This window comes from Leptopilina heterotoma, unplaced genomic scaffold (assembly GCF_015476425.1).
Source record: "Leptopilina heterotoma isolate Lh14 unplaced genomic scaffold, ASM1547642v1 Lhet_222, whole genome shotgun sequence".
Classification (NCBI taxonomy): Eukaryota; Metazoa; Arthropoda; class Insecta; order Hymenoptera; family Figitidae; genus Leptopilina; species Leptopilina heterotoma.
The window spans coordinates 384,954-412,330 of record NW_025110940.1 but is presented as its reverse complement, the minus strand read 5'-3'; the positions used below and the strand labels follow the sequence as shown (position 1 = coordinate 412,330).

The 27,377-nt window shown below is 26.4% G+C and overlaps 2 protein-coding genes across 6 annotated transcripts; one reads left to right on the top strand and one right to left on the bottom strand.

Annotated features, from left to right (window-relative positions):
- Nucleotides 1–874: 874 nt before the first annotated feature.
- LOC122502186 (mucin-17-like) lies at nt 875–27,370 on the bottom strand. 5 transcript variants are annotated; one of them, XM_043612119.1, is made up of 5 exons: nt 12,612–12,834; nt 12,399–12,522; nt 9,003–9,109; nt 1,246–8,738; nt 995–1,169 (listed from the first exon to the last, which is right to left on the bottom strand). In XM_043612119.1, the coding sequence occupies exons 2-5, from the start codon at nt 12,501–12,503 to the stop codon at nt 1,132–1,134; spliced, it is 7,743 nt and encodes a 2,580-aa protein (XP_043468054.1). In that variant the 5' UTR covers nt 12,504–12,522; nt 12,612–12,834; the 3' UTR covers nt 995–1,131. The 5 variants fall into 5 exon arrangements, with proteins under 5 accessions (XP_043468053.1, XP_043468049.1, XP_043468052.1 ...); XM_043612118.1 differs by lacking the exon at nt 12,612–12,834 and adding an exon at nt 27,027–27,370 and having other exon boundaries at nt 875–8,738; XM_043612114.1 differs by having other exon boundaries at nt 875–8,738; nt 12,713–12,866.
- On the top strand, nt 13,014–18,602 carry LOC122502191 (protein FAM76A). Its single transcript, XM_043612127.1, has 6 exons — nt 13,014–13,492; nt 14,223–14,287; nt 15,469–15,682; nt 15,986–16,122; nt 17,120–17,360; nt 17,674–18,602. The coding sequence occupies exons 1-6, from the start codon at nt 13,397–13,399 to the stop codon at nt 17,905–17,907; spliced, it is 987 nt and encodes a 328-aa protein (XP_043468062.1). The 5' UTR covers nt 13,014–13,396; the 3' UTR covers nt 17,908–18,602.
- Nucleotides 27,371–27,377: the final 7 nt, after the last annotated feature.

The following is a 27,377-nucleotide window of genomic DNA, read 5'->3' as shown; positions in this document are numbered from 1 at the left end:
CTCCAAATATTTTTTAAACAAAAAATTAATTTGTTTTTTGTTCAAAAAAAAATTTCGTTCTTTATCAATGTTTTAAATTTTACTGATACTTTTGAATTTCGATTTTTCAAAAACAACAGCGTTTTCGATTTTTCGAAAAACAATAACGTTTTTTGAATCAAAAAACAATTTAATTTTTTAAAAATAAAAGAAAAAATTTTTTTTTGTGAAAATTAACGCTTTTCTTGTGAAACGAGACCAAAAAAAAAATTTTTTTTTAAGTAGTTGAACAATTTTTATTAACTAATATATGAAATAGTTAATAAAAGTCAAAATTTTCTTAATTATTTCATATGAAAAATAGTTAATAAAAATTGACTTGAAATTAAAAATAAAACTTGATTCAAGTTAAAACTTTTCTAAACCAAAGATAATTTACTTAGATTCGGCAAAAGTCCTCTGGTGGCATGTGGACTAAGGAAAAAAATCCCATTAGTAAGAAAAGGATAGACATAGCTTCGTCCTTTTCTTACCAATAGAATTTTTTAGTTATTTCACCCTCCATCGGGACTATCTAAAATTCCCTAGAATCTAGGTATATTTCACTTTTTCTGTATTTTTGTCCACTTTTTAGTAAATTATCTTAACCTAAATAAATAATAATTTTTTAAAGGTCTCTTCCACTGGAAAACGTCACGTATTTTACAAAAACAGGAAATATATTTATATATCTATAGAATATATAAAATATTTTTGGTTATATATAGCATATAATATACATGTATATATATATATTTATATAGAAATTTTCTCATACTTCTAAAATCTATATTTTGTGTATATTTTGTACACTTTTTGGTTTAACGACGTTATTTTCCACTTCTTCTTCTTCTTCTTCTTAGAAACACCGACATAAAAAAGAAAATTTATCAAAAAATAAAAATTAGGAACTTTTTTTGGATTTACAATTTTTATGATGTGCTTCCTGCCAATGTTGTTCTTGACAAGATTTAGAACAGTAATAAGCCTCTTGGCAAAGTTCACAGGCAAAGCGAATCTCTCTCTTGCAACGTAGACATAAATAATCTTCTTCCTCTTCAATTTTTACCACGAATTCTGTGTTCGAATTTTGAACCTCAGTTGATGTGGTATTCAGAGTGTTTGATGCAAGACTTTCGATTGATGATTCCCTGTTGAAAATTTGTAATTTACGTTCTACTTGCTCGGCAACAAGGGATGCACGCGATTTGCTTTTATTTGACTTACTACTTTCTGGTGGCGTCCCCTTTTTTTCCGTTGGGAAATTTTTTTTTTGTTGGGCAGGGTGTGTACGATGAAAGGCACTGGTTCTTCCCTGTGACGTACTTGGCTGCGCATAATCGTAGTTTGCTTGGTTCCTCTGCGCAGGCGTTTCGTTTTGTCCACTGTTAGATGACGTACCACTTGTACTTGGCTGCGCATAATCGTATTTTGTTCGGTTCTTCTGCGCAGAAGTTTCACTTTGTCCACTGTTAGATGACGCACTTGACTGCGCATGATTATATTTCGCGTAATTCTTCTGCGCAGGCGTCTCGTTTTGTCCACTGTTAGATGACGTACCACTTGTACTTGGCTGCGCATAATCGTATTTTGTTCGGTTCTTCTGCGCAGAAGTTTCGCTTTGTCCACTTGTAGATGACGCACCAGACTGCGCATGATTATATTTCGCATTATTCTTCTGCGCATGCGTCTCGTTTTGCCCACTTTTAGAGGAATGCGTCTCTTTTTGCCCGGACGAACTCTTATGCGAATGGGACGCATTCTTCGGCGAGGGCGTCTCATTCGAAGAAAATCTCTTCGGCGAATTCGCGTTATTCGGAGAATGTATTCTTTTCGGTTTTGACCAATTCTTCTGCGCATGCGTTCGCTCAGGCGTTTCTATTCGTGCGCTTTTCGAATCTGTAGATGACGCTGTTTCTGTAGATGACGATCGACGTTTGTGGGCAATTCTTTCCTTCTGTTTCGGACTGAATAGTGATTCCTTTTGGGGTCCTCTTTCCTTAGGCGTTTCCTTATGGCCCTCTCTTTCCCTAGGCACTTCTTTTGGGGTCCCTCTTTCCTTAGGCGCTTCCTTGTGGCTCTCTCTTTCCCTAGGCACTTCTTTTGGGGTCCCTCTTTCCTTAGGCGCTTCCTTGTGGCTCTCTCTTTCCCTAGGCACTTCTTTTGGGGTCCCTCTTTCCTTAGGCGCTTCCTTGTGGCTCTCTCTTTCCCTAGGCACTTCTTTTGGGGTCCCTCTTTCCTTAGACGCTTCCTTTTGGCCCTCTCTTTCCCTAGGCACTTCCTTTGGGGTCCCTCTTTCCTTAGGTCCTTCCTTTTGGGTCCCTCTTTCCCCAGGCACTTCCTTTTGTCCCTCTCTTTCTCTAGGTGAATCCCTTTTCGTCTCCTTTTCTTTAGTGCCTCTAGAGGCATCTCCCTTTTGTGCCTCGCGTTCTTTAGGTGCCTCGGACTCGTTCGAGGCAGGCCGCACCTGCGACTTCTGCGCTGGTGAATTGGTCTCCTTGGGTCCGAACCAACTCTTCTTGGGCGAGGGCGTTTTTTTTCGTGCGAACCTCTGTGTATGCGGGCGCCTAGACTCTGTTGCTGCTACAAAAGTTTTCATGCGCTCAAATTTATCCGCGAGTTCTTGCTCTGGCGACTCAGCTTGCAAATTGTTCGGATCGTCCCCTTCCAGTGCGAATGAACGTCGAACGTGGGCTTTTCTTTCCTTGTAGGTCCTCTTTGGAGTGTACTCGATTTCTGCCTCGTTCTGCGCAGGTGATTCCGTTTGTTTGCTGCTTCCAGGTTGTGATAACTTTGTCGCTTGCTTTGTCGCTTGCTTTTCCGTTTCGTAGCCGATTTTCGAATCCGACGATTCGGAAGATCGATGTTTGTGGTTCTCCTTGGGCTCTTTTGTACTCTTTTGTGAATTCGATTCTTTTAGCGCCTCTTTCGGGACTGGTGATTCATGTTTGCTCCCTTGTGGTACGATCTGCGCAGGTTTTTCCGTTTGGGTGTGTCTCGGAGACCACATCTCGGAATGTCGGCTTTTATACTTTGAGGAAGAGTCATTTTTCGGCGCGTTCTCTTTGGACGAATACGACTCCTTTGGCGTCCCTCTCTTTTCCGTCTGGGGAAAAGGGTTTTTTGAATTCTGCGGATTCGATTCCTTAGGCGTCTCGTTTTGCGCTTCCGTTTGTTCGCCATGCGCTACCGTCTGCTTCTCCATTCGTGCGCTTTTTGGATCATACTCATCTTTCGTAGAAGAACGACGTTTGTGCGCCTTACTCTTCTGCTGCACATACTCTATTTGTTCCGACTCTAGAATCTCTTGTTCGTTTACTACTTTGTCCGTATTCTCTTCCGGAAACTTAAGTCTTTCGCTTAGTGGTTTCACACACTGTTCCTTCGATTTTGGAGTTTTTTTTGCCTCGACGGACGATTTTTGTTCTTCGTCCTTCAATTTTGGGGGTGCTTTTGCCTCGTCGGACGATTTCTGTTCCTTCTCCTTCGGTTTTGGAGTTTTTTTCGGCACGACGGTCGATTTTTGACGCATCAGTCTTTCACGGTAAAGGTTCAAGCATTGCAGGCTAAATCGACCTTCGTCGGCTTGCGATGGGGGACTTTGATCGGAAACAACGTCAACAGTGGAAGACTCTCCGTTTTTTCTAGGAGTTCCATCAATTATTGGCATTGAGGGTAGAATATCGTTAGGGTCTAGAAGATCCCTTGATAATCCTGTAGAATTTCTCCTAGTAGTGGAAGACGATGGAGGCGTGATTATTATTGGTGATATTCTTGGGACGGTTGTAGACTCCGATGAGGGGGTTTTTTGCCCGTTAGCTGTCGAGACTGTAGGAGGAGTCACTGACGAATTTGTTCGTGAATCAGCAGATGATGGTCGATTTATCGACATGGGTAAGAAATTCGTCAACGGAACAGTGGCGATTTTCAGTGGTGATGGATTTATTCCTGTAGACGTTTTTGGCGGCATTGCAGAAGGTTTCATTGACGATTTCGTCCGCGAAGTGGTAGATGGATTCAATCGCAGGAATTCTGAAGTCGCAGATGATGGATTATTACGCGATAAGTCTGATGTCGTAGATGGTGGATTATTACGCAATAAGTCTGGTGTCGCAGGTACGGAACGTCTTCGCGAAGAGTCCGAAGTCGCAGATGATGGATTCAACCGCGATAATTCTGGTGTCGCAGGTACCGAACTTCTTCGCGAAGAGTCCAAAGTCGCAGATGATGGATTCAATCGCGATAAGTCTGAAGTCGCAGGTGACGAACTTTTTCGCCGAAAGTCCAAAGGCGGATTATTACGCGACAAGTCTAAATTTGCAGGTGATGAATTTCTTCGCGAAGAGTTCGAAATTGCGGATGATGGAGTTCTTCTAGGGGTGGCGGTAGAAATCCCTGATGAATTTTTGCGTGAAACGGTAGAAGAAATTACTGGTGGATGTGTCCTCGGAACGGTTGGAGTTACTGACGGAATTGTTCGCGATTGACTTATCGTCGAAGTAGCATTAGTCGTTACTGGTAATGGTTGTCTCCACATTGGTCGGAAGTTCGTAGATGTTACTGGTGGACTCGGGTTTTGTCGCGAAACAGCTGTAGAAGTTACCAAAGGAAGCATAGACGATGTTGGCATAACTTTTGGAGGCACTCTAGTGATTGTTGGGCCGGAATCCGGAATTGTAGAACTACTAGCGATTTTCAACGCTCCTAGAGGCATTTTTGTGATTATCAGGTCGAGAGTAGTTGGAATTGGAAGCGATTCATCGGTGGATGTCATAGAGGATGTTCGCGGTTGAACTGTAGACGTTGAAGTCGTTCGCGGTTGAACTGTAGACGTTGAAGTCGTTCGCGGTTGGACTGTAGACGTTGAAGTCGTTCGCGGTTGGACTGTAGACGTAGAAGTCATTCGCGGTTGATCTGAAGACGTAGAAGTCGTTCGCGGTTGATCTGAAGACGTAGAAGTCGTTCGCGATTGAATTGGAGTTATCGGCGTCCTCTGCGGCTCGACGGTAGGTATCCTCGGTGACAGAATCGGCCGTACGAAGACTGATGACATCAGAGGCGGTGGTCTTGATGCCGAAAGCGGTCGGTTTGGTGTCGGGTTCATCGGCATCAACGGCGGTTGATTTGGCGGAATGACAGCCGTCATTAAAGGCGTTTGATTCGGCACCAGTGGCGGTGGTTGATTAGAAGGCACCAAATTCATTATCACAGGTGTTGCGATCGGTAACACAGGAATTTCCGGCGATTCTTCATCAATTATTGTTATAGTAATCGGTGTCGTCACCGGCAGCACTTGCTCAGGAGTCGTTATTTTTTGATTGTTCGATTGAACCCCCAATGCAGCACTTTCATTTCCATCCATATTTGGTGGTACTTCCGAAACTAAATTTACACCCAAACCTTCCTCCGTAGCGGAATTTGGAGTCGAGTTATCACGAGGATTAAGCGTAATCGATTGCTCGACTATTGTTTTCAAACTCTCAACAGTGAGATTCGAATTCTTCAAAAGAAGATTTATATTATCTGGACTTAAAATTGGACTTGGGACTGGCACTGGTTCGTCGGGCACCTTTGTCACAATTCCTTCCGTAATCGTCACATTTTGTTGCCTAATGGTAAATGTCTCTTTGTTCAATGTTTCATAATTCCTAATCAGACTGCAATAGCTTTTGCATTGATCTTGAAACGTTTTGTACTGCTCACTAGTGAAACCTATCCTTTCGGTCGGTGGTGGATTTTCCCTAGAAGTCGGATTAACATCAATGTTTATAATCTCATGATTTTCAGCGATTGTTTCAACTTGTGGTTGAATTGTTCGTTGATCGGGAATTAATGGTGAATTAGTAAGAAGCTGTTGAAGAATACAAGGTTCGGGTGGTCGCAAACGTAGACACATAATGTAATTGAGTTCCTCTTTGTTAAGCACTGGTTGTAGCGTCATAAAAGAATAGGAATTCAATATAAAGTACATTTTCGGTTCGTCGAATGGAATGTTGAGGAAATTGGCGACTTTCTGAAGGTTTTCGTTTAGAAGTAAATTGTGCTCCTTCAATTCGGGACTGCACATTCCCAGTGGACGATTTTGATACTTTTGGCGTAAAATTATCGTATTTTCCGAGACACTACGCAGCAGTTTAGTTAAATCGTTGAGGGCGTTTGCTAAAACTCCGGTGGTACACGGCATGTAAATTGGTTTCACATAGGCCAGTAAATCGTGCATCGCTACTTCCGCACGTTTCTGTGCATTTGCATCACCAGCAAACATTGGCAGTAAATTATCATTAGTTTTTGATTTAGTTTGACGCCTCCTTGGTGCTGGATTTTGACGCGGTTGTCTAGGTTTTGGATTCGCCTTTCTAGGATTTGCCGTTCGGGGATTATTCTGATTATTCGGATTGTTCATAATCCAAGAATTTGGAGGCATTTGAGGCTGAATTGGATGATGTGGATTCGATATTAGTGCTGGATTTAGCAAAATCAATTGAGGATTTTGAAAACCTTGGGGAATAAACTGTGGAATTGGTGGTAAACAATTGGAAAGGTTTTGCAATTGTATTAGAGGATTATTTTCTATTGGTTGTTGTGGATTAATTGTTGGTTGAGGATTAAATACTGGCTGTGGATTAATTACAAACTGCGGATTACTTTCAGGCTGTGAATTAATTACTAGCTGTTCATTAATTATTGGTTGGGGATTAATTGTTGGCTGTTCGTTAATTACTGGCTGCGGATTAATTACTGGCTGTTCATTAACTACCGGCGTTGGACACCAACGTGGGCAACCAAGTTCACTTGGATTTCTAACGCGTATTTTTTGAGTAAAAACATTTTCTACCGGTTTTTCAACATTTTCCACTGTTTCCTTTGTTGATTCTTGACTCCTCGTTGATTCTTCCCCATTTTCCACTGTTTCTCTTGTCGATTCTTGACCCCTCGTTGACTCTTCCTCATTTTCCACACTTTCCGACGAATTCCCTCCTGCCGATAATTTATCAATTTCGAATTCTTCCACTCTTCTCGTGAGATGCTTCATTCGACTTAAATCCTCATTTGTTCGTGTTAAATTTTCCATCGTTTCGTTGAGATCCTCGGTGAAATTTTCTGAATCTTCGTTTGATTCTAAATTTTTATTCTCACTACTTTGACGATCGGCGTTTATATTTATTTTATCGCTGCTTTTCAAAATTTCACAACTTCTAATACGCAATTTGTCAACTGGTTGTAAATTTTCCCTCGAAACATTATTTTTATCATCTTTCGTTATTTTTTCCTCTATAATTTCAATTTCACAATCGGAAATTGTGCTACTGTCGGGTAAATGAGATTCTTGATGCGATTCATTTTTATCAGAATTCTTTCGGCTCTTTGATAATTCGGGATTTATTTCATCTAATAATTGACAGTGAATTTCAGTTGAATCGGGACTTTCGGTGTCGCGAACTAGTGGTGAAAAATCACTGACACACGCGCCTGAATCATAAGAATCGCAGGAATTAAATTGACGACGTTTTGGATAGAAATTGATTCCATTCTTTTCACATTTCTCTTGAATTGAAATGTCTGTTAATGAAATATCAGTCTTTTCATTATTATTATTATTATTATTAATGGGAATTTCAAATTTCTCTTGACTTGAAAGTTCAGTCTTTTGATTTGTTAAAACATCTTTTGTTGAGGTAATTTCAGTTTCTTTAATTTCGGCGGTAATTTCAATTTCATTGTCATTTAAAACAACTTTGGAAGAAATTTCCAATTCTTTGGAGGAAATTTTTAATTCTTTTGAGGGAATTGAAAATTTTTCTTGATTTGAAATATCTGCCGAGGAAATAATAGTTTTTTCTTGATCTGAAACTTTTTCCGAAGGTATTTCAATCATTTTTTTGGAGGAAGTATTTTTTTTATGAGTCGCTTTTTTCTCTTGTGACACAATTTTTAAATCTTGTTTTCTTTTAAACTTTTTTGTTACTTCTTTCTGAACAATATAATACTTTTGCTTATGTAACTTTTTCATTTTTAATTTGTCGCGAATTAATGAATGTTTAGGGTCGGATTTTCTTTTTTTTTCTGATAAATTTTCATTTTTATGTCGTTTTTCATTGCATTTGACTTTTGATTTTCTTCGAATTTTTTTCACCCCATTTTCATCGTTTTCTTTTTTCTTTAGTAATTCTTTATTAATACTTTTTATTCCTAATGTAATTTTTAAGGGAGAATCCTTATTTATTGATAACTTATGTAAATTATTATTAAAATTACTACTAGTACCAATTGATTGAGATTCGTTGGCTGGACATGAATTTTCAAATGAAGACTTTTGACATTTTTTCTTCTTATTATTTTTTTCCTCCATTTTGGAACTTTTTTTTCTATTTTTTTCTTTACAATGTGTCGATGAATCAGAATGATTTTTTCGTGACGAAGATTTTTTTTCGCAAGATATCGATGAACTATCGACGTAAACTAATTTCTCTCTTTCGCTGTCTGTGTCCGTTGTTAAATCAATTTGAGTAACAATTTTTCTTACCGGTAAATCGCCGATGTTATTTTTATTTTCCTTTGTGTCCATTTCATTCGTTTTCGTTAAATCAATGAAATTTTTACACGATGTCGAAGAAGAATTTTCAAATGAAGAACACTTGACGTCTGTTATAGAATTTTCGTCATTTTTCTTATCCTGTGATTTTGACTGATTCTCTTTATTCGATTTCCTCCTTGAATATCTAAAAATAAAAGAAACAATTTAGTAACAGAATTTGACAAAAAAATTATAAAAAAAAGATGTGTAAAAATTCGAAAAAAGTGCTTAATTATTTCTAAAAAATAGAAAATTAAGAACTGAATAAAAAAATAGTTTCTTGAATAAAAACAAAATTCTTTTCTATTATGTCTATTATTAAAAAATACAAAATTTAAAAAATCTAAGTTAAAAATAGTTATTGCGATTATTATTTTTTTAAATTAAAAAATAGAAAATTATTTCTTACGTATCAGGAAGTCGTTCTAATTTTAAAGTCGTTTTCGACATCAATTGAATAAAGGATTTATGAATTTCTCCGGCTGACAACCCATTAGATTCGAGTTCGAATTTCACCTAAAAAACCACAAAAGTTAAAAAAATTATTTAATCATTTTTCTTTTTTTTACATAAAAAATAATTAAAAAACGAAAAGTTGACAAATGTTTTTCACTACTAAACTATACTTATTGAAAGTCAATAAAGAACTGAAGTCAAAAATCATATTAGAATATTGACTTAATAAAGGGAAGAAGGGGGAAAAAAGTATTTTCTATGCAGGAAAATTAGACACGTGTCCTAAAAGTTGCATCCAATTTATTGAAAATGACACAAAAAAATGATAGAATTACTATTTTTCTATTTAAAAAAAAAAAAAAAGAAAAAAAAAATTTTTTTCAAAAAAAAAACAATGCAATTATTTTCAATATCTGCAATTTCAATAAAATTTGCACAAAAGAATTCAATTATTTAAAAAATAATTTTAATCAAAATCGTCGCAAGAATTCAATTTGTTTTGTAAGTTGTATAAAATTCTACGGAAAAATTCAATTATTTTCAATACATCGAAATAATTGAATTTGTATTTTTATTTTATTATTTTTGTCCATTATTTTCATAAATAATAAAATTTTCACAGCAATTCAATTATTTAATTAAATTTAATTTCAATTATTTTTTATACAATTTTAAATTAATTCTTCGAAAAATGCAATTATTCTTGAAAATTTTATACAAATTCTTCGAAAGAATTTAATTTTAAGAAATATTCAATAACGTATTTGAAAAAAAAAATTTATAAAATTATTTGTAAACATTCAAATATTTAAAACAGAATTTTCATAAAGTTCTCTGACAGAAATCAATTATTTAAAAAGATTTTTTTAAATTCTTCGCAACAATTCAATTATCTTTATAAATAATAAAATTCGTTGCAAGAATTCAATTATTTTCAAAAATAATGAAATTTTCACAGGAATTCAATTATTTTAGACAAAATTTTAATAAAGTTTTTTCATAAGAAATCAATTATTTAAAAAGATTTTCCATGAAATTTGACGCAAGAATTCAATTTTTTGAAAATATTTGAATTCCTAAAAAGCATTTTATTGTTTATGAAAATAGTTGAATTCTTGCGAACGATTTTATTAGAATTTTTTCAAATAATTGAATTTCTATGAAAAATATTATTAGTGAAAGAAATTGAATTATTGCGAAGAATTTCATAAAAATTTCGTTAAATAATTGTTTTTTTAAAAAGCTATTCTAAATTAATTGAATTCCCGTAGAAAATTTTTATTATAAATATGAAAATAATTTTTATCAATTGATGAATTTTATCAATTTTTTTTTAATAATTGAATTCTTTGACGTAATTGAATTCCAGCTAAGAATTTTAATATTTTTGAAAATAATTAAATGCCTGTCAAGATTATATTAATTTTTCAAAAATAATTGAATTCCTGAGAAGAATTTTATTATTTATGAAAATAATTGAATTATTGCGAAAAATGTTATTAAAAGTTTTCAAAATAATTGAATTCCTGCGAAGGATTTCATTAAAAGTTTTGAATATAATTTAATTCTTACGAAGAATTTTATTAATATTTAAAACTAATTGAATTCCTGTGAAGGATTTTATTAATTTTTAAAAATAATTGAATTTCTGTAAAGAATTTTGATAAATTTTGAAAATAATTGAATTCCCGTTAAGAATTTATTTATTTTTTAAAAATAATTGAAATCCTTCGACCAATTTTATTATTTTAGGAAAATAATTGAATTGCTGTGAATAATTTGATTAATTTTTGTAAATAATTGAATTTCTACGATGAATTTTATTAAAAAAATTTTTAAAAAATTCAAAAGAATTCTTGCAAAGAAAATTAAAATTCTTTCTCGGAAATCAGTTAAAATTGTATTCAAAGTAATTGATTGCTTATTAAATAATATTATTAAATTTTTTTAAAATAATTAAATTCGTTTGAGAAATTTTACAAAAATTGTATTGAAAATAATTGAATTCCTGCGAAGAATTTGATTAATTTTTGAAAATAATAGAATTATATTAAAATAATTTGAGAAATTATTAAAGTTTTGAGTATATAAATTTTAGTTAAAAATTCTAGAAAATTAAATAAGAATTTTTCTAAAAATCCAGGAAAAAAAATTCTAATTTTAATAATTAAGAATAATGACATTTTTCGAGGAATTCGATTAAAATTGTATTAAAAATAATTGAAATTCTTCAATGAGTTTTATTATAGTAAGTTATAAAAATAATTGAATTATTGCGAAGAATTTTATGAAAAAGTTTCAAACAATTGATTTATTTCGAAAAAATTTATGCAAATTCTATATTTAATAATTGAATTCCTGTGAAATTTTCATTATTTTAGGAAATAATTGAAAATTTTGCAAAGAATTTTATTAAAATTTTTGAAAATAATTGAATTTTATTACTTTTGAAAATAATTCAATACAATTTAAATGATGAAAATATTAGAAAATTAAAAAAAACATAAATAAAAAAAATGACATCAATAATAAAATTAATAATTAATCAATGAAAAATACTAAATATAAGGAAAATAAAAAAATAAAATTTAATATTAATGAAAACTAATAAAAATAGGAAAATAAAAATTGTGGAAGAAGCAAAAAAAATGTAAAACAAGGAAAAAATATTAAAAATATAAACAACAAAAAATAGTGTAAATAAAAAATATCTAAAAGAATAAAATTAAATTCAAATAAGTGTATCGAATTATATGTTTCGAAAAGAATGAAATAGAAATTTTTAAGGAAACAATAAATTGGAATATTATGTTTCCATGAATAGAAAATTCGTTTTTAGAAATTGTACAGAATAGAATATATTTTACTCCCATAAATTCAATAATATCAACTTTTTTTTTCTCCGAAATTTTATTTCTCTGAAAGAAATAAAAACAAGAGAGAAAAATAATACAAAATATAAATAACAAAAGATAAAAAAAATATCTAGAACTCTTTTTTTATCTATTTGTATTTAAAATAACAAATTTAAATTAAATTTCAATACTACTTGATGAAAATTCCATTCTCTGTAATAAAAGCACGTGTAACTCGATAGAATTTCTTACGCAATTATCCCTTTTGTTTTTCTCCGAAATAATAACACAGAAAACAAAGAGAAAACAAAAATCGACAAAACACTACATTGATTTGCAAAATCAAGCATTTTAAAAAATAAAATACAAGTGAAAAATTTTCCCTTTAAAGATAATAATAAGAAATTTGAATATTAAAATAAATCAAATGAACTGAATATATAAAAGAAATTTACTTATAACCTAAAAAAAGTTTAGATGCGTATATATTTTACCTTGCGGAGAAATTCCTTTCTGCGTGAAGAACCCAATTCGTGGAGCCATTGTTTCAAAACGAAATTCTCCAATTTTTTCGCTATATTTGTATTGCTTGTCGACATTATTATCTTGTATAAGGCACTGGAATCAAAAAAAGAAAGAAGAAAATACTTTAAATGCCGCAAAAATAAATTAAAATTCAATTTTTCCAGTTAACAATTGACACGAACCACTAATTTTATCCCAAATAAACATCACTTATTTTTTATTATTATTTTAATTATAAACATTATAAAGATACCATTAAAATTTGGAAATTATAATTCTCTACCTTCTCTAAAAAACAAATCATCACAACAAGCATTCTCTCTCGAGTCGCTTTATTTGTGTCGCCATTTTGCTTTTTTCCGCGCAATCTGCGTGCGCAACAGTTTTATTTTCTGTTGTTTTTTCTTGGTAAAAACGGGTTAAAAATTAAAAATAAGAAATAAAAATACCTTTTCTCATTGTTTTAGGTGGAAAGGGGGAAAAATTAGGAGGAGAGATAGAGATTTTCCACTTCTTTTTTTGGTTACAATTTTAAATTTTTCCGCGTTTCCATCTCTGGGGAGTGAATGCGAAACTAAACGCGTCTCCCATAGTGCATTGCGCGTCGGACTCCTGTCTATTGGTATAATGGCCGCTGTATTCTTATAGTGTTTAACATTTTATTCTCGGGCACATAAGGGAAGTAAATTAAACAACCGGGGATGGAAATTTAGTTTTTCTTCAAACTTTTTTTTAATCGTGACGTGACGCGTTTCAATAAAGAAAAAAAATGGAATAATTGTTAAAGTGAATCGTCAATTGTTTGTAATTTCAGAATATTATACACGATCTGTATAACTTGTTTGTTTTGTGTGATTTTATAGTTTTCAACTATACTTTTACTGGAAAAATCACTTTTCCTTTTCTCAAACGGGCTTTTCTTTTTTTGATTTCTCGAGTCGATCTCACGTCAAAAGGAAAATAAAATATGAGTTCGAATAATGTTCAGGCATTGTTTGCCTGCTCGAGATGTTTTTCACGACATCCCTTCGAGGAATTATCACCAGGTCAACAACTGTGTAAGGTAAGAATTTCTTTTTAGAATAATTTCTTTTTTTTACTTTGGCAAAGAGAATGAAAGTTCTACAAACCATTTTTCTTTTTGTAGAAACAATTTGAATTTTTTTTGTCTGTGATTTTTTCGATCATTTCGAGGTTAGGTCGCGTGATGTACATTTTTCCCTAAAATATATATGTCTTTTTTTGATCAATATTGACAGTTTTTATTTTTGGAACAATGACGTGGTTTTTAAAGTCTAAAGAAAATTGTTTTTCTTCAAATAATTTTGCGCGTTAATAATTAATGGAAATGGTGCGTTATTTTCTTTGTTTATTAAAAATAGAATTTTATATATTCTCTTGAAAAATGTGAATATATGTAAAGGATGTAAAACATGTAAAATAACGGTAAGAGGTGAAAAGTATTTTATTTTTTGTAAATTAAAGAGTTTTTTTGTAACATATTATAAAATAAATAATAAATTATGTATGATAACTATGTGACTTCTTATTAATTTTCTCTTATTGAAATTTTTGCTTTTTTTTAATATCTTCTATAGGATTTTTTTTATAATTATTATTCTTTAAATTTATAAATTTATTATGCGATTAATGTAAAATATCTTTATAATAAACGGAAATTATTTTCAAGAAGGTTTTATTATTTATTATTAATTATTGGGAAATAAAAAAAATCAAAACTCAATCGATCGAAAGACTCCAAGTTTCTTCTGAAAGCTTTTGTTATTTCTCAGGAATGTCGAGGAACATTTCCGGTGGTCAAATGCACCTATTGTCGATCGGAATTTCAACAGACAGTGTAAGTTGTCATTTCTTGTGAATTATTATTATTTATCTGTATGTAAATAAATTTAAAATAACTTATTCCATTTATTTTTTTGTACAAATACATTTTTTTACTTCAATTTTTTTTAGATTTAAACATTTTTTAACGCATTTTTTACTTTAATTTTTATTTTAGATTAAAAAATTTTTTTATTTCAATTTTTATTTTACAATTTAGATTAGAAAATTTTTTAACGCAAATTTTGTTGTAAAAATATCATTTTTTTACTTTAATTATGTTATTTTAAATAATTTTTTAACATAACATTTTTTTATTTTAATTTTTAATTTAGTTTAAAAAATTTTTCAACTAAACTTTTCTTTTGAAAATACAAATTTTTTTACTTTAATTTTTATTTTAGATTTTAAAAAAAATTTTAACGCGACTTTTTGTGTGAAAATAAAATTTTTTTTACTTTAATTTATATTTTACATGAAAAAAATTTTTTTAACACAATTTGTTTAGCAAAAATTTAAATTTTTTTACTTTTATTTTAGAGTAAAAAAGTTTTTTTTGTAAGTATAGTTATATTTTTCTTATTTGAATTTTTCATAGTTTAAAATTTCTTTTTTAATTTACAGTAAACAAATATTGTTTATTTTTACTTTTTTGTATGAGAAAAATTCTTTGCTTTCAGTATTTTACGTAATTTACTTAAAATAAAATTTTTAATGTAATTTTTCGACATTTTGTACGAAATAAAAATTTTTAATTCAGTTTTAAGGTTTTTTTTTGATTAAAAAATATCGCCAAAAATTTTTAATCTAAATTTGATTATTTAAAAATTGTTTAATGCTAATTTTTTTCTATTTTACAATAAAAAAAATTGTTTACGAAATCTTGAAAAAAAATAACTGCAAAATTAAATATTTTTTCTAATAATTTCTTATTTGTTTTTGTAGTTGAAAAAAATTTGTCTGCAATTTTTTTCAATTTTTTTTGTAAATTATATTTTTCTGAATTTTCTTGTTATTTAATTTCGGAAATATTTTTTAATTTTAACAAAATTTGTTAAACATTTTATATTTATTTATTTACTTAACAAAAAAAACATTTGCGAATATTTCACTGTTAGTTTGCTTTATTTTTTTTTTTATTAATTTTTAAAAGAAGAATGTTATCTAATTTGTTGATTTTTCTTTTTTTCTCAACAGAAAAGGAAATACGAGCACAATCTGTAAAAAGTGCGAGCAAAATGTGAAAGCCTATGGAAAACCATCGGCTTGTGAATATTGTAATACAATTGCGGCTTTTATTGGCAGCAAATGTCAGCGTTGCACAAATTCTGAAAAACGATATGGACCGCCAGTTACATGTGAGCAGTGCAAGCAAAAATGTGCCTTCGACCGACAAGACGAAGACAAGAAGGTAAAAAAAATGAATTTTTAATAATTTTTTCAAATAATAATTATATTATACTAATAATATTAGTAGTAAAAATAATATTAATAGCATAATAATATTCATAGAAATAAAATAGAGTAAACAAATTTTTTTATTTTCAAACAAAATTATAATATGCGAAAATTCAGTTTTTGAACGATTTTTTTACACTTAAAAAATTAAGACTATAAAAATGTAAATAATAGTAATTTAAATTTAATAATTTAACAATATTAAGAAATATAATAATTTATTGACTAAATAATTAATTTTCTTTAAAAATTGCAGGTGGATGGAAAACTTCTCTGCTGGCTTTGTACACTTTCGTACAAACGTGCGCTTGCAAAAACGAAGCAAACGGAATCGGAGAGACGAGCGCATTTAAAATTGGCTCAACAACGAGCCGCGAAGCACAAAGAACAAAAGTAACTTTTTTCCCCAATTGTATAATTTTAGTTCAGGGTTGCCACAAATATTTAATTTTGTTTTTCCCTGACTTTTCCCTGATTTCCAGAAAAAATTTCCACTTTTCCCTGACCCTAAAGAATATTCTGATTCACTCTAAAAATTATTAGATACTCCAAAAAATGTTCTATTACATTATTTATTATTTATAAAAATAATTGAAATTCTGACGAGAATTTTTTTTCAATTTTTGAACATAATTGAAATTCTGCGAAGAATTTTTATAATTTTTGAAAATAATTTGAATTTCTGGAATGATTTGTAACTTTTCGAAAATTTAATTTTTTTAGTATTTTTAACTAAATTTCTTCTATCAATCTAGTATTTATGAAAATTGTAAAAGTTATTTATTAAATAATTTATAAGTCATAATTTTATGATACTTTTTGAAAAATGAAGTTATTTAAAAAGAAATTATTGTCAGAAATAGAAAAAATTGAAGGTTTTGTATTAAAATTCGTGGTAATGTCATAGTTTACGAGGCAAACAAAAAAATATCAAAATTCAGAGTTTTCTCATGAATTTTCAAAAATTCAATTTATTTTTCCAGTACTGTTACTAAAAATCCTTGACTTTTCCCTGATTTCCCTGACCAATTTTACTTACCCTGACTTTACCCTGAATTCTCTGACCTGTGGCAACCCTGTAGTTATGAAATTTATTTCGAAATTTTTTTTTTTTTTATTTCCAATGGTTAGAAATAAATTCTAAAGGAATCTAAATAATAGAAATAAATTTTAAGCATAAGAGATAAATTCTAAATATTAGAATTATTATATTTAGAATTTATCTCTTATGCTTAATATTTATTTCTAGTGTTTAGAATTTATTTCCTTTAAGAAAAATTATTATTTTTACTAATTATTAACTGATTTTCTTTTTTTTTTTAATTTATCTTCCGATTTTTATTACTGATTATTAACCGATTTTCAACTTGTAACATGAATTTTGTTTTAGATTAAAGGGTCATAATAAGAGACCGCAACGTGTCGATGTGACGAAACTTCCGCCACAACCGGAGCCTGAGACAAATGGACCAACGCCGGCAAAAATTGCCCGATTAGCCGGTGTTCACGATCCACACGATCCAAATATTTCCGATCATGTCGTTGCTGTCACTCAACTCAAAGAAACAATCGCCAATTTACAGAAGCAAATCACTATACGTGACAGTCAATTACTAGCCAAGGATAAAATGGTGAATATTTTTTCATTTTACAAAATTTTTATAAATTTACAAACTAACAGAAAATAAAGAAAATGTATTTTATCAAATTTCCAATTTTTAAATATCTAAAAGTTTACATATTTATATTCTTTCTTTTTTTGTTTTTTTTTCAATTAAAAAATTAAAAATAGATTTTTAAATCATTTACTGTAATTTTAATAAAATTGTTTTTCTTTTTTTTGCTTTTTCAATTAAAAAGATTTGAAAAGAAAATTATAAAAAATAGATTTTTAAACCATTTACTATAATTTTTTTTTAATAAAAATTGTTTTTTTCTCAACAGATTCACGAATTGAAGGCGAAAAATTTCACCGCCGAAAATGAATTGCGCAATAAAATGAAATCAACGGAAAAAGTATACGATACAAAAATATCATCGTTGCAAATGAAAATTTCAAATTTACTCAAGGAAGTTGCGACTCTATCGAAAAGTACAAAACGTGATAGAATTGCGGCAACGAAAAATGAAGCGAAAAGTGAAAATAGTGGAAGTGGTACCGACAGTCCTGTACCATGAGATAATTCATAGAACAATAATAATTGATTCCTTCTTTTTGAAAAGCAAAAGAAAAAAAAAATTACGAAAGAGAAAAGTGCTTTCGTTTATGATTTTTTATCAATATAGAAAAAGTAGAATTTTGAAAATTTTTAACAAAATAAGAAAAACAAAACAAAATCATATTTTCAAATTATAAAGAAGGTTTAGTAACATTTTTTTTTTTACTTTATAAGAATTTCAATTTTCTCTAGTGATAATTATCTATTACTTTTTTAGCCTATTTAAAATTTTTTTTTTGTTTAATTTCTCGTCCCTAGTTATATTGACTTCAAATATTTGATTTTTAATGTCTCAGCTCTGACATTTAAACGATATTTGTATATTTAGGTTGCAATTTTCATTTTTTTAGAATTTCTTTTTTCAAAACAAAAAGAAAAGAAAAAGATTTTTCTCTACAAGAAATATTTAATCTTTCAACATTTCATGGCTTTATTATTTCCGTCGATGATATGAGAAAGGAAAAAAGAATAGTTGTATTATATTTCTAATTATTTTAGAAATCAATGATGGACATATTATGATGATATGTTGGATGATTTGTTTTTCTAATTTTTTTTTATAATTATTATTAAAACTTAATCAGCGAATTTAAAATAAAAGGAAAGGAATGAAAAATAATAAATAAATTAACGATTAATTTAAAAAAAAAAAAATCTATGTCTTCTCCCAAGGTTTTTATCCTTGATTAGAAGTACGATAACTACGATATTTTACTATTTATAAGTAATGTAAACCATGAAAAAAACAAACTGATAAAAATCTATAAAAAAAAAGAAAAAAGGGTGATTGTAGAAACAATTTTCAATAAAAATATGAAAAAAAACTGAAAATTTCATTGTTTTGACGTTAAATTTATGAAATATGTATAAGAAACCTTAAAAATTTTTTGTAAGATATTTTTGATTAAATAATCGAACTTTCGAGTACCACCAGGAATAATCCTCGTAATAAGTTTAATTCTAAATTTTTTTAAAATTCAATTATTTTCCAAATTTTCAATTAAAATAATTCTTTAAAAATACGATTATATTTCAAAATATTTTTTAAAAGTAAACAAATATAATTTATTTCAATGAAATTTGACAAAATTTTCAATCGTTTCAATTTTTTAAAATTATCTTCGCAAAGAGGTACAATTATTTTAAAGAAATTTTAATTATATTTCAAAATTGAATTATTTTTTTTAGAATTTTTGAATAAAATTATTCAAAATTTTAACAATTTTTAAAGAAAAGTAATGTAATTAATAATTTTAAAAATAAAAATAAAAATATTTTTATATTTTTGCTTCCCTTAAATTTTCAAAGAATATAATTTAAAAATCTTTAAAAATTTTAATTAATTCCTAAAATTTCTGAAACATTGTTTTAAATAATTAATTTTTTTAAAAATATAATAAATATTATGAAAATTTTATTTTGAATAATTAAATTCTTGTGGAAAACTTTTATATGTGAAAATTATTGAATTTTTCGATTAATTAATTTAAAATATAGTATTAAAAATAGTTGAAATTATTCGATGGGTTTTATTATTTATGAAAATAATTGAATTCTTAGGAAAGATTTTACTAGAATTTTTTAAGATAATTGAATTTCCAAGAAGACATTTATTACTTTTAAAAACAATTGAATTCTTGTGATGAATATTGTTATTTATAAAAATTATTGGATTTTGCAGAGAATTTTATTAAAATGCCTCAAAATAATTGAATTTTCGGGAAGAATTTTCTTAAAATCTAAAAAAAAAATTTTATTATTTCAAAAAAAACTTAATTAACATTGTATTTAAAATAATTGATTTCTTTCGGACAATTTATTAAATATATTTGAAAATAATTGAATTCCTTTGAAAAATTCTAATATTTTTGGAAATAATTGAATTATTTCGAAAAATTAAAAAAAAACATTTTTTTAAATAATTGATTTTTCCGAGGAATTGAAATTAAATTTTTAAAAATAATTACATTTTTTGAGCAATTTCTATAAAATTGTATTAAAAATAATTGAAATTCTGTGATGAATTTTGTTATTTATGCGAAAATAATTGAATAGTTGCCAAGAATTTTAATAAAATTTTCAATAATAATTGAATTTCTGAGGAGAATTTTATTATTTATAAAAATAATTGAATTATTGCGAAAAATTTTATTAAAATGTTTAAAAAGAATTGAATTTCGGTGAAAAGTTTTGTTATTTCTGAAAATAATTGAATTTTGCAAATAATTTTATAAACATTGTTTTAAATCATTAAATTTTTTGAAATATAATAAATATTATGAAAATTTTATTTTAAATAATTGAATTCTTATGGAAAACTTTATTTGTGAAAATAATTGAATTTTTCGATTAATTGATTTAAAATAGTATTAAAAATTAAAAATAATTGAAATTCTTCGATGATTTTTATTATTATTTATGAAAATAATTGACATTCTTGTTTAGAATTTTATGAAACATTTTTTTTTTAAATTGAATTTCCATGAAAAATGTTATTATTTGTGAAAAGTATGTATTTGAATTATTGTGCGAAGAATTGTATAAAAATTTTGTTAAATAATTGATTTTTTCGAAATTTTTTTTGAAAATGCTATTCCAAATTAATTAAATTCATGTGGAAATTTTATTAGTTTTGAAAATGAAAATAATTGAATTTTCGATGAATTTTATCAATTTTTTTTAAATAATTGAATTGTTTTGGGAAATTTGATAAAAATACTACATATATTTTTTGAAAAAAATTGAATTGCTTTGGGAAATTCAATTATCTTTACAAAGAGTAAAATTTTGTTTTTAAAAATTCAATTATTTACAAAAATTTGAATAAAATTCTTTGCAAAATTAAAATTATTTTCAAATGTTTTTCGCATTTCAATGATTTTGAATATTTTCATAAAATTTATCAAATAATTTAATTTTTAAAAAAAATGTTTAATACAATTCTACGAAAACATTCAACCATTTTCATAAATAATAAAATTTCATTTAGGAATTCAATTATTTTCATCGCAGAATTTTAAATATTTTTCATACAGTTTTAAATAAATTCCTTGATAAATGCAATTATTCTTAAAAAATTTTATTAAAACTTTACAAAAGAATTCAATTTTAAGAAACATTCAATTATTCAATATAATAATAAAATTCGTTACAGTAATTAAATTATTTTCATAAATAACTTTTAATACGTCGCATAAAATTGATTTTAAAAATTTTTTAAGTAATTTTGCAAAAGAATTCAATTATCTTGATAAACAAAATTCTCCCCATAAAATCAATTATTTTAAGGAATTTTAATGAAATTCTTTTCCAAAATTCAATTATTTTGGTGAATATCAAAATTCTTCTCAGGAATTCAATTATTGTCAAAAATTTTAATTAAATTCTTGGCAAAATTTCAATTATTTAAACAAAATTTAATAAAATACTTTGCAGGAATTCAATTATTTTTGTAAATTTTAATGAATATAATTATATCGTCAAGAATTCAATTACTTTTATAAATAGCAAAATTTTTCGCCAAAAATTCAATTATTTTCAAAAATTTAAATAAAATTCATTGCAATATTTCAATTATTTTTAAAACTTTTTCGCAATTCAATGTTTTTAAATATTTACTATTTTGATAAATTTTATCAGCAGATTTAATTATAGAAAAAACTTGTTGATACAATTCTACGAAAAGATTCAATTATTTTCATAAATAATAAAATTTCATTTACGAATTCAATTATTTTCATCGCAGAATTTCAAATATTTTTAATACAATTTAAAATAAATTCCTTGAAAAATGCAATTATTATTAAAAATTTTATTAAAACTTGAGGAAAGAATTCAATTTTAAGAAACATTCAATTATTTACAATTATTTTCAAAAATTTTTAAGTAATTTTGCAAAAGAATTCAATTAGCTTGATAAACAAAATTCTCCCCATAAAATCAATTATTTTAAGGAATTTTAATGAAATTCTTTTCCAAAATTCAATTATTTTGATAAATATCAATATTCATCATTATAAGAATTCAATTCTTTTGAAAAGTAATAAAATACTCTGCAGAAATTAAATTATTTTCAAAATTTTTTAAAAATTCTCGTCAAGAATTAAATTTTCTTTGCAAAATTTGTCTCAAGAATTCAATTACTGTCAAAAATTTAAATAAAATTTCTTGGCAAAATTTCAATTATATAAACAGAATTTAATAAAATGCTTTGCATGAATTCAATTATTAAATTATAATCAAATTCTTTAAAACGATTCAATTATTTTCAAGAAATATTCGAAATTCAATTGTTTTCAATATCTAGTATTTTCATAAAATTTCCCAAACCAATCCAATTATTAAAAAAATAAAATTCATCCAAACTTCAATTATTTTCGCAAAAAATAAATTTCCCACAGGTATTCAATTTATTTCGAATATCATTTTAAAAAAAAATTTCGAAAAAATCAATTATTCATCAAAATTTGTATACAATTCTTCACAATACATAATTCAATTATTTTCACTAATAATATTTTTCATGCAAATTCAATTATTTAAAATTAAATTTTCATAATATTTATTATATATTACGAAAAAATTAATTATTTAAAACAATGTTTATAAAATTCTTATGCAAAATTCAAATATTCTCAAAAAATTTTAATGGAATTCTTTGTGAAATTTAACTGTTTTTAAAAACTTTTCGTCGTTCAATGATTTTCAAACTATTATTTTCATAAAATTTCCAAACAGAATTCGATTATTTAAAAAATTTTTTGTAAAAATCTTCGTAAGAATCTATTTATTTTCACATAAATAATAAAATTCATATTTCAATTATTTTTAATACAATTTTACAGGAATTACTCGAAAAATGTATTTTTTTTGAGGAATTAAAATTAAATTTTTATGAATAATTATTCATAAAAATTTAATTTCAATTCCTCGAAAAAATCAATTATTTAAAAAAGTGTGTTTTTTAAATTCTTTTGAAGAATTCAATTTATTATTCACAAAAATATTAGTATTTTTCACAGGAATTCAATTATTTTCAAATATTTTAATAAAATTGTTCGAAAGAAATCAATTATTTTCGAGATTATTTTATATACAATTTTAATTAAATTTTCTTTAAAGTAATTCAATTATTCTTTTAGATTTTAATAAAATTCCTCCCAAGAATACAATTATTTACATAAATAATTCTTCAAAAGAATTCAATTATTAAAGATAAATAACAAAATTATTTCCAAAAATTCAATTATTTTGAGGCATTTTAATAAAATTCTTTGCAAAATCAAATTATTTTCATAAATAACATTATTCATCATTATTCAACATTATTCATCATTCATTATTTTTAAAAAAAATTTAACCATTTGCCACAGAGAAAATTTCATTGCTTTCAAAAATTTTAATAGAATTCTTTTTGTAAAATTGTATTATTTTTAAAACTTTTTTGCAATTCAATGATTTACAATATCTACTATTTTCATAAAATTTCCAAACAGAATTCCATTATTTAATAGTATATTGATCAACATGGGTATGAAGGCATCCCAATTTGTTTACGATGATTTTTGTTACACGAGTGGAGGTCTCGGGGCACCCTCGACCTCCACTCGTGTCATAAAAGTCATCGTAAACAAATTGGGATGCCTTTATTTCCATGTTACTTACGATATTTTCTATTCCTAATGCACTAAAAAAAGTTTTTCTGAAAATCTTTCGTAAGAATTCAATTCTTTTCATGAATTTATAATAAAAATTCCTCAGGAAGTAAATTATTTAAATTAGAATTTGCATATAAAAATAAGTCGAAAGAAATCAATTATTTTAAACATTTTTATAAAGTTCTTCGCAAGAATTAAATTATTTTTATAAATATTTAAATTCTTGCGAAGACAAAAGTTTATTTGAAACAACAAAATTTTGGTTGAATGAACCAAAGAAATGCATTACTACCGTTTTTTTAATTCAACCAAATTTTTTAATTGAATGTTTTTATTTGAATAAACCAAAATAATGCGTTATTGCATTCAACTAAATTTTTTGCTTTCTTTAACCAAATATTTTACTCTCTAGTGTTACGTCGAACTAACTCAAATATTAAATTCCCCAGTGTTTCCCGATTTAATTTTAATTAGTGATAATCATGATTATCACTAATTAAAATTGCAAAATTGGGACGGGGTTTGGTAAATGATCAAGAAGTAATTCTATTTGAAATTATTTTTAAAAGTAATAAACTTTTACTTTTTTATAAAGTATAAATAAATAAATAAATAATTATAAATACTTTTTTATAATAATAAATTGTCGTCCAAGTACAATAAGGTTTGTTCCTCTAATGGTCCTTTTCACAGAGAAATGACACCTTATAATATATAAGTGGTTGCAAGTTGACTACTACAGGGTTGCCACAGGTCAGGGAAAAGTCAGGGATTTTTAGTAAAAGTACTGGAAAAATAAATTGAATTTTTGAAAATTCATGAGAAAACTCTGAATTTTGATGTTTTTTTGTTTGCCTCGTAAACTATGAAATTACCACGAATTTTAATACAAAACCTTCAATTTTTTCTATTTCTGACAATAATTTCTTTTTAAATAAAATTTTTCAAAAAGTATCATAAAATTATGACTTATAAATTATTTAATAAATAACTTTTACAATTTTCATAAATACTAGATTGATAGAAGAATTTTAGTTAAAAATACTAGAAAAAATTAAATTTTCGAAAAGTTACAAATCATTCCAGAAATTGAAATTATTTTCAAAAATTATAAAAATTCTTCGCAGAATTTCAATTATGTTCAAAAATTGAAAAAAAAATTCTCGTCAAAATTTCAATTATCTTTATAAATAATAAAATTCTTCATCGAAATTCAATTATTTTTATAACTTTTAATGTAATTCTTGGCAAAATTTCACAGGAATTCAATTATTTACAAAATTTTTATCAATTTTCTTCGAAAAAATTCAATTATTTTCATAAGCAATAAAATTTTCACAGGAATTCAATTATTTAAAATACAAAATTTCATAAAATTTTTCGAAAAATATCAATTATTTAAAAAGATTATTATTATTATTATTATTATTATTATTATTTTTTATTATTATTATTTTTTATTATTATTTAGATTTTTATTTTTTTAAATTGAACAAACTTCTTTTCAAGAATTTAATTATTTTTATAAATAATAAAATTCTTCACCGAAATTCAATAATTTTTATAAACTTGAATATAAAATTCTAGAAAGAATAAAATTATTTTTAAAAGTAATAAAATTCTCAGCAGAAATTAAACTATGTTTAAAAATTAAAAAAAAAAAAATTTTGTCAAAATTTCAAATATCTTTGTAAATAATAAAATTCTTCATCAAAATTCAATTATTTTTATAACTTTTAATAAAATTCTTGGCAACATTTCACAGGAATTCAATTATTTACAAAATTTTTAATAAATTTTTTCGAAAAAATTCAATTATTTTCATAAATAATACATTTTTCATATAGGAATTCAATTATTAAAAATAAAAAATTTCAGAAAATTTTTAAAAAAGATTTTTATAAAATTCGTCACAAGAATTCAATTATTTTAAAAAATTTAACACAATTCTTTTCAAGAATTCAATTATTTTTGTAAATAATAAAATTGTTCGCAGAAATTCAATTATGATAAAGAAAAAAATTCTTGTCAAAAAAATTCTTTTCCGAAATTCAATTATTTTAGAAAACTTTTAATAAAATTGTTGGAATAATTTTAATTAATTTTATGAATAATAAAACTCATCGCAGTATTTTAATTATTTTTGATACAATATTTTAATCGAATTTCTCGAAAAATGTAATTATTCTTAAAAATTTTATTAAAATTTGTTTTGACAAATTTTAATAAAACATTCAATTATTTAATAAATTATTGATTTTTTAATTTTAATAATTGAATTCTTCTAGAATTTTCTAATAAAAATTGATTTAAAAATGAATTACCGAATAATCGATTTATTACTTATGAAAATAATTGAATTATTGCAACGAATTTTATTACATTTTCTTTAAATAATTGAATTTTTTTGAGAAATTTTACTACTTGTAAAAATAATTAATTTTTTGCGAAGGATTTTATTAGGATTTTTGTAAATAATTAATTTTTTTTTTTGAAAAGTTTTATGGCAATTGAAATTATTATAAAACATGAAGAAGGTACTTCTTCATGTTTTGTAATAATTTTCTTATAAGTTGTTGAATTTCATAAAGGTTTGAATTTGAATGTTTCGAAAAATTTGAATTCCTACAGAAGAATAATAATGATTAAATATTTATTTCAAAAAGAAATTATTGATTTTTTTTTTGAATAATTTGACAATTAAAGAAATTTGTAAATAAATGTAATGGAACATTTTTTTGAGTAATAATTTTTAGAGTGAATCAGAATATTCTTTAGGGCCAGGGAAAAAGTGGAAATTTTTTCTGGAAATCAGAGAAAAGTAAAATTAAATATTTGTGGCAACTCTGTACTAGTTATTTTTTATATAATATTTCACTTAAATCATTAACTTGTTATTACAATTTTGTTATTGTTTGTTAATATTTTGTTATTACAAATTTGTTATTTATTATTATAATTTGTTATGTTATTTGTTATTTATTTATTATTATTTTTTTATTTTTTTATCGCAACAAATGAAATAGTTTAATTAAACAGTTTAGTTGAGTGAAATAAACTTTTTCTCCGAGTGATTTCATGAATAATAAAATTCGCTGCAGGAATTCAATTTATTGTCAGGATAAGAAAGAAGTAAATTTTTTTGATGGAAATTAGGAAAAAGTCAGGAAAATAAAATGTAGAATGGAATTTTTGTCGTTAGCAAAGTTTCGAACAAGATCATGGAACTCGAATGAAAAATTGAAAAATAAAAATTTGGTATGGAACGTTGTCAACTCAGCTCTATGAAAGCTGTAATAACAACATATTGATATTGTTCTTATATTTAATGAAATTGGAAAATTTTCCAATTAATAAAAATTGGAAAAATTAGAGAGATTAATTAAATATAGCAAAATGTAGTTTAATAAATTGGTCTTACCATTTTCAATATTTATTTCTGAACAGAGAAATCGAATAGCACTTGTTGTCTTGTTTACAGTCTACACTGACTTTAACTTGAATGTTATCGAATTACCCGAACTTTTTCAAGTAAAACAAATAAAGTATCTTGACTTAAAATTTTACAACGGCTGCCTCAGAGTGTTCTAATCTGTCAAGAACGCCTTATTCGACTTGTCGAATTGTTAAAGACAAAAATCAGAACTCTTTCAGGAGACAAACTTGGTTATAGCAATGGACCCGAAGAAGTGACACAATCAGGCGTGGTCCAGTGGTTTTTATAGATAGCTTCTACTATATATATATGCATATTGGGACTAGGGGGGGTATA